Genomic DNA, 12,406 nt, shown 5'->3' on the forward strand with positions numbered 1-12,406 from the left:
AAAGGTAGGAGCATGTTATATGACCACCGATAGTTGAGTCTTGCTTGCAGTGTTTGTTTCTAATTGAGAACACAGTTTTTCAGGAATTGAGTTGAAATGTACCTTGTAGTTCTGCTGGATCTGACTGAAAAAAGGGGGTAGATTCCCACTTGCTTCTGTGCATCAATCAAACTTCATGTAAGATTTCAAAATGAAGCTTTGAATTTGATTCTGTTCTCCTTAAAATTAATGACCAAACTCTTCATTGCCTTTCAACTGATGATTTGTTTTTGATTGTATAGAAAACGTGCAGCCTTTAACAGCTAGCTAGTGGAACGTAATGCCTCCCCCCGCCCTGTACTTATCCTTGGTGGTTCTTAGTCTGTTCCTATCAAGGCAAGGAAACAATTATGACAATTTGGAAAATGACTGTGTACAATTAGACATTCTTTGGCAGAAATGGAGTATAAGACTGTCCCGCAAGAAGGTCACATACTGGAATGAGACCTGTCCTGTTACAAAAAAAAAAAAAAAAGCAGTGCTACTTTATATAAAAATTTGGTGAAAGTGAGACACAGAAACAACAGGTAGTTACACCTGAGAAGTAAGGACTGACAGGCTTGGAGTGCACACTTGTATCAGACTGCAGAGTGGAAAGTTGACAATGTCGATGAGTACATGGTGTGCAATAGCCTAAGGTGATATAAACAATACTTTATCCAGTGATTTAACTTGAGAGTAATGCTTTGCACTAGACTGAGAACTGAAAATAATAAAAGTAATTACTAATATTTCATCTAGAAAATTATCAGTAGAATTGCCAGTATTGACTGGCAAAGATTTGACGGTGTTTTCTTTTACAGATAAGAATACTTTTCAGGAAGCAGAGCTGAAGTTACTGGAAGAGAAATTTAAAAAGCAAGAGAGCTCCCTTTCACTGGAGAAGCTGAAAATAGCTTTAGCTGACATGGAAAAGCAACAAGATTCTACCCAAGGCCTGCTCAAGGAAAAAGATAACCGTATTAAAGAACAAAACTGTAAAATAAGTAAAATGGAGGAAGAATCAGAAGCTTTGCAGAGACTCCTTGGATTCAAGCAGAGAGAATGTGAAGAATTGCAAAAAGAGGCTACTGCTTTTTCTCAATGGAAAAATGAAAATGATCATCTTATAAATAAACTTAAGTCTGAAAAGGAAGGTATGCTGACTCATATTAATGACTTGGAGAGTTCCCTTCAAAGTCAGCAAGTCAAAAATCATGAGCACAGTGAGAAACTCAGAATGATGGAAACTGAAAGTGGCAGGAAAAGCACAGAGATTAGAGAACTTAAAGACATGCTGGAATGTAAAAGTGCAGAATTAGAAGAACAAAAAAAAGCTTTTGATGAACTTCAGCAGAAAGCAGAATGTTCTGATAAAAAGTACTGTAAAGAGATAGAAAATATGTCCTGTAAAATATTCCAGCTTACCAACCAAGTTGGTGAACTAGAAGAAAAGTTACAGTTAGCCGCAAGTGAAGGACTGCAAAGGGAGCAATGTTATCATGATCTGCTTGGTGAATATGAAAAAATCTGTTGTCTTGTAAAAGCGAAAGATACTTCAGAAATGACAGAAGATGGAGAAGTTAATTTACAAAGTGGTCAGGATAAAACTGTTTTATATGATACGCAACTTGCAGCGAATAACTCCATTGCTGAGGATCACGGATGTGCAAGAGCTCTTCTAGAAGTAGGAAAAACTAATGATCTGGCCATTTTACGAGATCAGATCTCTTCTCTTGAGATTTCTTTAGTGGCTCAAAAGCAGCTGAATTCAAATCAGCAGCAGCAGTATGAAGACTTGCTGCAAATAAAGAGTGAAACGGAAGAAAGATTATTTAATGTAGAACAGATGCATGAAAGCTTCGTGACAGAAACTAAACAGCACATTAGTAATCTGCAAGCGGATATTTCAGCACGTCAGAAATCAGTTGAAAAAACTTTAGCTCTTCTTGAGGAAAAGGACATGCAACTGCAAACTCTGAATGAAAGATTAGAAAACCGACAAGCCAAGCTTCGGGATTTAGAGATCAATAATAAATTGCTTGAGGATTCAGTAAGACAGCTGAAGCTCATGTCTGGAACATGGGATTCAGATAAGAAGGACATGTCTTCAATGATTTGCTCATATAGCAAAAAAATTGAGGAACTTACTGAAGAAAATGCAACCCTTAGGGATTTAAGCAGCGCTTTAGAGCAAGAACAAATAACTTTACTGGAAGCAAATAAAAGTATTTCTGGTAGTTTAAAGGCAAGAGAAGAAATCATTTCTGAAATGTCCAGAAAACACAAGGAGGAAAGACAACGTATTGAATCAAGAACTGAAGAAATCAAAACAGAGCTTAAAGTTTTGCAAGCAAAGTATAAATCGGTGGAAGAAGAAAATGCAAACATGATAAGCATTCTGAGAGAGCAGGCAATTGAATTTGAGGACAAGAAAGCAAAATTAGAACAAGAGAAACAGGTATTTAGTGAGAATAAAGCTATCTTATGTAAACTAATAGCCTCAGAAGAAATAAAAAAGGATTTGGTTCAAGAACTTCAGCAACTGCAGTCAGAATTTTCCAATATCCAACATGAGCCTTCTACAGAGCTTGACTGTTTAAGGCAGGAAATGTTAAATGTCAGGGCAACACAAAATGCAATGCAAGAGAAATGTGGTATCATATTTCAAGACAAGGAGCAACTGGGGAAGGAACCAGAAACAACAAGTGAACCTCTAATGTGTGATGTTAGCTGTGAATGGAGACTCCATTCAGAACAGTTGAGGAAGTCCATGGAAGAAAAGGACGCTGAGCTGAATAAATACCAAGTTAAACTTGAGCTTCTTCAAATGGATTTTGAGGACAGTGAACTCTCCCTAGAGAACTACAGGTTAGAAGTGATGCAACTGGAGACTGCTTTAAAAGGTATGGAAGTAGAACTTGAGAAAAGTGTGAGAGAGAAAGAGAGACTGCAGCAAGAACTACCGTCTGTTAAAGAATTGAAAACTTCAGATTCTCCACTTACAGTATTAGATGAAGAGGGCTACTCATTGGAGTATAATTATGACAGTGTTTCCCAGAATTGTGGCAAAAAAGAAGGAATGGATGAAAGTTATTCATCAGTCTTGCTGGCATCCTCTTTGCAGGTAACGATAAACAATCTGAGCGAGCTTGAGAAAATGTGTGAGAGGTTGCAGAGTGAGAACATTGTATTAGCCTCTGGATTTAAAGACTCAAAAACCAATGGCATCACAGGTATTAATAAAGTGTCAGAGAAGAAAGAGAACGTAATGAATGCAGATAAAAATTTAAAAGCGGAGAAAGCTATTTTTCCTGATGAACTTATGGATCAAAGTGATAACAGTGATCTGAGAACACATTTTGATGATAAGGAAATGTCCTTCAGACTTAAAGAATGCAGTACTGGACCCAGTTCTGACTACGAAGATTTAAAATTGTCCAGTAAAGAACTTAAAATACACTTTTCTGAAGTAAGAGAGAAGCTTTTGTCTTTCCAGAATGAACATATAAAATTATATGAACAACATTGCAGTATGACCTCAAAGATATCTGAGCTAGAGTCTTGTATTGAAATACTGAAGGCAGAAAAATCTGCATTGTCAACAAGTCTGAGCAATGCTCATATAGATTCTGTAAGAGTGCCACTATCTTCAAGCCAAACTGACACGCTGTCTAAATTTGATGAAACTAAGGCCATGGTTTCTTCCTCAGATCTTTTTGAAAGTCCCTGTTTTATAGAAGTAAGTGAGGTGGGTGATGCTTCTAACAGTGGTATGTGCAAATGGACAGAGGAAATGAACCAGTTGGACAGTTCTGCAGAAGTAATTCCAGGAGGTGCAACAAAAGTTTTGGTTGAAAATTGTCATAATGATCACAAATTGGAGACTGTTAGCAAGCCTGGGAGTATTACTCCTAGAAAATCTAACCTCGGCAGTAGAATTGAAGAACTTCAGATGCTGTGTCAGACATATGAGAAGGCCATCAAGGTGCTCGAAGACCAATTTCACATTCAAGAGAATATGAAAAATGAGGAAATACAAGAGCTGAAAAAAGTTATACTTTCTGAAAGAAAAGAAATAGATCATCTCAAACAGCAAAATCTGTTTGACAAGGAAGAATGGCAGCAGAAACTGAATAACATGACTATGGAGATGGAGTGCAAACTGGCAGCAGAAAGAAAACGAACTGAGAATCTGTATTTGGAGCTGGAAGCAGCAAGACTCCAACTACAAGTCCTTGATTTAAGTTCTCATTCACTGCTGTGTACGGATATTGAAAATGTAAGTAATTGTCATGCAAATCAGTTTTATGTAAACCTTTTGACTTATGGTAAGAGAAATTTAAATTTTGTAATTAAATGTGTTTAAAATTGTGTCCCACAGAAGCGGTACTGTTCTTGAGAGAAAATAGAAAAATAATCTGTACCTTGAGTTCTGGTTTACACATCACAGGGTTCATGAGAAATAGCAAATGATGACAAAACCAACGAGTTTAGTCTATTAGAGTTGTGTAATACTTTGTGCTACTTTCTTGGTTTTTCTTCAGGTCTGTGTCAGTGTGGATCCTGCTGTTAGTGGGTGTGCATGCACTGTATGTACGTGTATTGTGCGTACAAGCTTAGATCTCTGATCTAACACAGTCAGTTAAAGATGCACACACTTCCGTTGTCCCTTCATGGGACAAGCAAACTAGGACTGCTTCCACACCTCTAGTTCCTTTCAGTACTGTCAACAGCAGAACAGAACAAGCTGGTAGCAGAACAGTTAATTTTAATTTCAGCCTCAATTCCTTCAAAGTACTGAAGGGAACAAGAAATTTGGGAGTTGTCTCTTTTTTTTTTTTTTTCAGCGCTGTAGATGGCGTGCAACCAGTGAACTAGACTTTGCTGCTCCTTGTAAGGAGTGGCAGAATCAAAACTTCACCCAGAATGGAGGAAAACCAGTTTATTCTTGCATATAGTGTATTAGATTAATTACCCTTAAAAATAAATCTAACAGGTGCGTTTTCTGCTTGTGAGAATTCCAGTTTTGACCATTAAGTCCTGTGCAAGTGGCTTCCAGTGCCCAGTAAACGTAGACTCAGAAATTGAAGTTTAATACTGCTTTCACAGTCAGAGCATCTTGAAGCTCTACATTTTGGCCAACTGTGCAACACCGAGCAACTGTTTCTTGCAGAAAAGAAAATCTTTCCCTTGTATGTGTTGCTTGCAATTCACATAGAACATCCACACTGATAAATAGACACTTGAAGAAAGAAATACTGATCCTTACCATACCTAGCTGGAGCTTTTTTAAGATGAAGTACTCAATACGGATCATTCAGGTGCTGCCTTCAGACACAGTTCTTCTTTGGAGTCCTCAAGTTTTGAAGTTACTCGTTTTTATTGTTTCAAATGAGAGCAGCGGGTGGCGCCAAATGTAAGCCCAGCTCTGATAGACAGTGGTAATTTGGAAAAGGGATTGTCGGAGGATTTGGGCTTGTGTTCCTTGAAGATTCTTTGGTGTCTAATAGATAGCAGTAAACCTTTCCCCCATTAGTGACACTAATAATTTTTCACTTTGTCACATAGACACCTATTTTCCCAAAATATGCAGGCATGTGAAATTTCTCCCTCAGTATCTTTAAAACCTTTTGGCCAAAGATGCATGTGTGCATAAATAAGTGTACATCCTTTCCATAAGAAAGCAGATTCTGAAGCAGAGAAGGATGCTATCTATTTATTTTGCATAAGACAAGGAGCTTTACTAGTTTAAGAAAACTTTTAAAACTCACTTTGTTTTTTTCTTATATATATTCTTTTTCTTTTCCTTTTTTTAACGGATTGATTCTTAACCCTTGCAGAACACTGAACAAGAAAGCAATAGTCCTCATCAGTTGGGAGTGCCTATTGAAAGCTCAGCACTGAAAAGCAATAAACCTAAACTAATCCCCATTGAGAAAATGGCTATAGCAGATACTTCTGTTTGTGAAAATGTAACTGAGACCACTGAAGCAAGATTAATGGAAGAGTATACTGAGAAGATTTCTGGAGAACACGAGTGTAGAAATATGTCAGGAAAAATAACCAGCCCTTCAGACCATGCCAATGCATTGTCATTTTCGAATAGTAGTATGTTTTTGAGTGCAGGGGATTTCTATGAAAATCAAATAACCACTGAAATGCTTCAGGAGGAGGCAAAACAACAGACTGCTGAAAATTTGAAGCTGATCTATAAGACAGAAGACAGCCATAAACATGTTGATTTACTAATGAAAGTTGAGCAATTAAACTCAGAGCTGAACTTTCAGAATGCACAATTAACTCCGAAGAGCTCAGCTTTTGCAGAAATGGAGAAAGCTGCTGTAGTTGTTAAGGAAGAAACCTGTAACATAAAGGAAAAACTGGAATCAGTCTCTTTCAATAAGCAGCAATTATCTCTTAGAGTAGTCTCGTTAGAAAAAGAACCTGGGAAGGTGAAGTCTGAGCTGGAGATATATAAAGTTAGGTTGTCTAATGCAGCAGACACATTGGATGATGTAGAAATGACCAAGAGAGATTGTCATGAACAATTTCTTGCAGCTGAAAATGAACAGGGGAGTCCAAAATCTGAACAAGTTAATATTGAGAACCATGCCTTGTTCATAAAGCATGATGTTGAAATGCTTCAGGCAAAATGTCAGCAATTAGGAAGGGAGAGGGAAGTTAACCTGAAAACTATTTCTAGCTTTCAAGAGCACCTTGTTTCAGTCACAGCTGAGGGAAGCCATATTGGCCAAGAACTGAGTATTTTGTCTGGAAATAAAAAAGAACTGGATCAAAAGTATCAGAATCTACAAGCAAAATTAAAAGAGCGAGAGTCAACTAAGGTGGATTCTACTGAATTCATTAGAAGGTTAGAGAGTGAACTGAGGACACAAACAAATCTGCTTGAGACTGCAAAATCTGATGTAAATCAATTATCAAATGAGAAAGATCATCTTCTGCAGAAGCTGCAAAGTTTGGAAAATGATGCTGTGTCTTTCGCCTTAGAAAAAGGGAAACTCCAAAACGAAGCAGCAGATTTGAAAAAGGAGAAAGAGCTGATCGTAAGAGAGTTGGAAATGATGCAGAGTAAATTAAGTTCATCAGAAACGGAAAATTCAAAGCTTTCCAGATCTTTGGAAGGCTTGTTAATGGAAAAAGGTGAACTTGCTGCTAGACTCAGCTCAGCACAGAAAGAAGTAGACCAAATGCGACATGGAATTGAGAAGCTGAAAGTAAAAATTGAATCCGATGAGAAGAAAAAACACCACGTTGCTGAAAAGCTGAAAGAGAGTGAACGGAAAGCTGACTCTCTTCTGGATAAAATAGAGAGGCTTGAAAGAGAATTGGAGATGTCAGAGAAAAATCTAGAAGATGCAGTTATTCAGTCGGAGACTGCTAAAGCAGAGACAGAAACGTTAACAATGGAGATGGAAGAGATGACTGAAAAGCTGAAATGTTTTAACTTCCAAATTGATGTCCTCACCTCACAAAAAAAGTGCTTGGCTAAAGATTTAAAAGAAAAGCAAGAAAGAATCCTTGAACTAGAGTCTTCGAATTTGACTACAGCAAAACTGTTAGAAGAAAAGGAGGAAGAAAAGATGCAAATCAAGGATGAGTTTGAAAATACTGTGGTATTGCTGAAATCTGAGCTCAAAGGTATGAGCGAGAAATTAGAGTTTTCTTGCAAGGAGGAAGCAGATGCTAGAGCAAAAGAGCAAGTCTTGATTAATCAGGTGGCTTGTCTTGAGCAAGATAAAACAATACTATTACAGGAATGTCAGGAAATAAAAAATGAAAATATCAAATTGGATCAAACGAGGGAGGTACTTGTTCAAGAGTTGATGGATTGTAAACAAAAACTCGATGAAAGGGTGCAGGAAAATGGTGCCCTTCAAAAGCAGGTGAAAGAAACAGAGGAGCTGTCTTTACAGCTGACACACATGCAACATGAGCATGAATATTGGCACCAGGAAAAAAAAAGGCTGCAGAATTTGATTGCTGAGTTGAAGCTGAAGGAGCAACATTTTTCTGATAATGAAACCTTTCCGGATATCCTGAATGTTCTAAAAGTGTCTTATAAGGACCTTGAGAAGGAACTGGAATCTACGCTTTGTGAAAAGAGCACTTTATGTAAAAAGGTAATACCGTTTCCATTAAGATAGAGTTCCCTTTTTAGGAGTAGGATCAAGCGTCCTCTGGGCTTGCCACTTCCTTAATAAATTGTATCTTAAAATAACTTTAACCTCAGACTTTTACAGTAAGCATCCTATTTTTAAAATTATGTTTTCAGTGCAATCATGAGTTTGCATTGAAGTTACAGAGCTGGAAAGCACGACATTGTTTTGTGTAGGCTGAATGGGAAGGTTGCTTGAAAGTAGGCATAGAAGTTTAAGTAAACAAATAATGCAGGATAGTTTCCTCTTTCCTGTAGAAGAAAAAGAGGAAAGACAAAGTAATATTGGGTGAGTGAGTTTTTATTTCAAGAACAAGTGCTTTGGGAGGTCAAACGAAAATGAAACAACAATTGGACACTTGCCATGTGCAAACAGCATTAGCCTGTTGTGACTCTTGCTTGGAGTTGGACCAGCTATGGGAATAAAATAACCCATCTTAAAAACTGCTTGTTGCATATAAGAAAATTCTTTGGAGGTCATGACACGTATTAAAAATAATTCTGGAAAATCTAATTTCAGGTGAATGAACTGACTGAAAGTTGTACTGAGCTGCAAGTCAAGCTAAGTGATACTGAACAGAAGATTTCCAAGTTACAGGAAGAACTTACCACAGAAAGAAACAAGCTTGCTGAAGAAATACAACTCATTCAAGAACATTCAGAAAAGAACAAAGTTAGTTACTCCATGTGTAGTATTTCTGTGTTCAAGGCCGGATGCTCGAGTTCAGTAAATGTGTGGAGGCTGGGCAAGGGAGCTGTGGTAATGTACAGTATCAGAGGTTCTTGCTTCCAAATTTCCAAAAATTTAATGTTCTCTTCTGAGATAGAATGATTCGTTAATAGTTTTCCCCTCTTCCTTCTGTCGAAACTATGTTTTCTTGGCATAAAGGCCACAGGTGGATATCTAGAAATCTTTCAGTACCAAGAAATTGTCTACTACAGGCATTCAATCTGAGGGTGAATGAGGATGTTGGATAAAAAAATGTAACATTTCTCAAGTTTGTTTTAAAACTAAACTACTTTCAGTGTTCCAGTAGTGTTAAAGTACTTTCAGGACAAAACCAAGGAAGAAACAGTTTTAGAGTCTTTATTTTTAATTTGTTCATATTTAATTCTTAGAGGCTGTTTTACCATCTAGACAATTGTAGGTCTTATTTGTGAACAATATTATGTGTTTAAACCAGCTTAAGTGGTCTTCTGACCTACTAACATTATATACAAAATTTTATAACCAGGGGCTTGTTTCTGTTGTGTTGTTGAGGATTTTGAGTGGGAAAAGAAGAGAGATTTATGCAGCTTTCAGAAATCCTGTATGGAAATACAGGCCAGCTGTCCAAAAAGTAGAGATATAAAAGTGGATCGAGATGAAAATGCTTAGAAAGTTTTGTCATCTTAAAGATGGTGAGGAAAGTGACCTTTAACCTCTCAAGTCACTCTCAGAGGGAACGATGTTTGGAGAGGTTAAGCTTTGATTTTTGACAGGGCTGCTTGATTTAACAGTGTTGACAAACTTGCACTTGGCGTACCCTTCAGATCATAACGTTTCTTTTTAAAAGACTCTCCTTTGCCCTCCTATCCTGCCTTTTGTGTTCAGATGTTCCATTCTTTGTTTACAGTGTGTTTAGCCACTGTTAAATACTTTTTTCTTACCAAGTTGTTTTTGGAAATTCAAAGACGTTTTGGATATAAAGTCAAATAGTTTAATGCGTCGACTGTTTCTCTATTGAGAAAATTCTGAATACCGAAGAATGTGCTATTACTGTTTACAGATTCAGCTGCATCTAACTATGTCAGAAAAAAATGAACTGACTAAGAGTTTGGAGATGGTCCAGAAAGAACTACAAGAAAAAGAAAGTGAAATGAAAAGAGAAATATCAGAATACAAAGACAGACTACTTCAAGCAGAGAAAGAGCATCAGGATGCTCTGACAGAAGCAAACCGAAAGGTAAGTCAGAAAATGGGAAGAATGGTGCTGTGAGGTTTTAATTAAATTCTATGTATTTTACAAAATTTTGCTGATCTTGTTGCAAAAGAAATTGTCTTTGCTAACAATATTTCTATGTACTTACCTCGGAACTCAGTAAGTGTCAAATTAACTTTTCCATATAGCAAGCAGTGAAAGGTGAATTTACCTCAGAACTTGGTAAGTGTTAAGTGTATATATAATTTATCTGGGACTATATATTTGAAAAAGGGAAAGCAACAGTATGTTTTAGTCCAGGAAATGGTGGTTTTGGTAGGAATGGGGAAGAAAGATAACCCATTTTAGGATACAAGGGCAAATTTGTTGGAAATGCATTTGTCAGCCATGCTGTGTATGAAGAGCCATCATCTTTTCTGCAGAAAAACCTGTCTATAAATACGTACTTGAGGCCAGTAGGACACAGGCAAACAATTTAATTATTTCTTAATAATTTTCATTCTTTGGAATATAAAGTAAATTTAAGAGCAAGTTATAGTAAAATATAAAGGCTTTCTAATGGCAGACTTCTTAGAGGCAAGATTCTGGTATTCAAAATGTATACTTGAGACAAATTGCTCTTTCAGTTTTAAACTCCTCAAAACATGCCAAGCAAATTTGCTGTGGAATTCCTGTGGGCTGTACGCTCTTAAGTACATCTTTAAAATACAACTCGGTGTCCTTTTTAGTATCATAGTAATTAGACACACTTTCTTTCTCTAGAATGAAGTAGAAATTGAGGCCTGTCAAGATAAGATGAATTTGCTGGAGCACCTTATCAGCTCACAAAAATTGGAAATTGAGCATTTGAAGTCGAATAAAGAAGAACTAAATAATTCCCTTAAAGAAGCTAATCTAACCTTAGGAGAACTCCTAAAAACTAAGGTAAGAAAAAAAAATGTAAGTATTTACATGAGACCCAAGGCACTGTGTAGAAAAAAAAAAAGTAGGATTGGGAACCAGTGCTCCAGAGCTTTGGCTTGACTTTGGTACAGCCTTTGTTTCATTAATGAGAATACAGAGCATGGAGGAAACATTTACTATTGATCTACATTAGAAAAATCCTGTTATGCATGCCACGACTGAGATCACCTAGAATTGGTTTATGTGATACTAAACACAACAGTCTGTTGTCTATACTAAATGTTGCAACTGGGTTATAATGTGGTTAGAATACACTCAAAGAGACTTTGCGGTGCCTCTAATTTCTGTTTGTGAATTACTTTGATGATTAAAAGATACCATGTTCTGTCTTAAGCATTAGTCTTGATACATTGCTCTTGATCCTTGAGAGTTTATCAATTCCATTTTATACAGAATTCTCTAAACGACAGAGCTGTTCTCAGTGATGATAGCATATGAGCTCCACATACTGTGAACAACTGATAGCTGGGAACAGTTCTAGATTTGCTTGGTTTGCTTTCTAGTAGCACAGGTGAAGTTTAACTGTCCATATAACTGAATTTCTGTATTAATTTCCCCTGTGTTTTTCTCGTCTACTTTTTTTTTTTTTTGGTCCTGCTTCTGTCTGTGAGTGATTGCTGGCTCCAACTCTGTACTCCCACCTTGGGAATGAGTATCTCTCTAAATGAACTCTTGAAGAAACATAGTCAATTCAATTTACTTGCAAGTAAACACTGAATTGTAATATGTTCATCTTGCTCAACAGTTCTTTATTCCACAGGGCCCTCCACTGTGGTGTTAATTTAATACCAGCAGTCCAATGATACAGTACTATAGGATATGTGCCAGTGACAGAAAACAGTACCCGTGGTAGTGTAAATGTAGCATACAAGGCTTCCAGCTGTGCTCACTGTGTGGTATTTGCACAAAAGTTGTACCAGACCAGATGAGAAGGAGCAGCCCAGGAGAGTGGAAGTGGGTGGAAAGGAATGATCTGCTGCTGCTCAGAATAGTATTTCTGAGCTGGAATTTAGAGTGCAAAGCAGGCCTGGGTTATCTTGCCTCTGTGGTAATAAGATGCATTAGGGATGAAAAGAAGAATAAAGGAGACTCAGTCTAGGAGAGAGCACTTCAAAATTTATAGAGTATTGGTTTGAAATCTGTTACCTGGAAAGCAGCACTTTCTTATGGCATGTCAATGAACTGATAACAGGTGGAAAAAGGACTACTGCCTCAGAGTTCATACAGCTTTCTCATAGGTAGGATGCTAGTCTTGACATCAGTAATCTGGAACATTCATAACTTGTTGGTATATCTAAAGAGAATAAGCCTCCCTTATTGGTAT

The 12,406-nt window shown here is 37.1% G+C and overlaps 1 protein-coding gene across 1 annotated transcript in view; it reads left to right on the top strand.

The window, feature by feature from the left end:
• The window catches only part of CENPF (centromere protein F, 350/400kDa), a 42,782-nt gene that overhangs the window by 23,821 nt on the left and 6,555 nt on the right, over positions 1-12,406 (top strand). The window contains exons 11-15 of the mRNA XM_009330195.1: positions 843-4,300; positions 5,862-8,162; positions 8,718-8,870; positions 9,967-10,143; positions 10,882-11,043. Coding sequence (XP_009328470.1) covers positions 843-4,300; positions 5,862-8,162; positions 8,718-8,870; positions 9,967-10,143; positions 10,882-11,043 — 6,251 coding nt within the window. The remainder of the gene's footprint in view (positions 1-842; positions 4,301-5,861; positions 8,163-8,717; positions 8,871-9,966; positions 10,144-10,881; positions 11,044-12,406) is intronic.

This window comes from Pygoscelis adeliae, unplaced genomic scaffold (assembly GCF_000699105.1).
Source record: "Pygoscelis adeliae isolate BGI_AS28 unplaced genomic scaffold, ASM69910v1 Scaffold308, whole genome shotgun sequence".
Lineage (NCBI taxonomy): Eukaryota > Metazoa > Chordata > Aves > Sphenisciformes > Spheniscidae > Pygoscelis > Pygoscelis adeliae.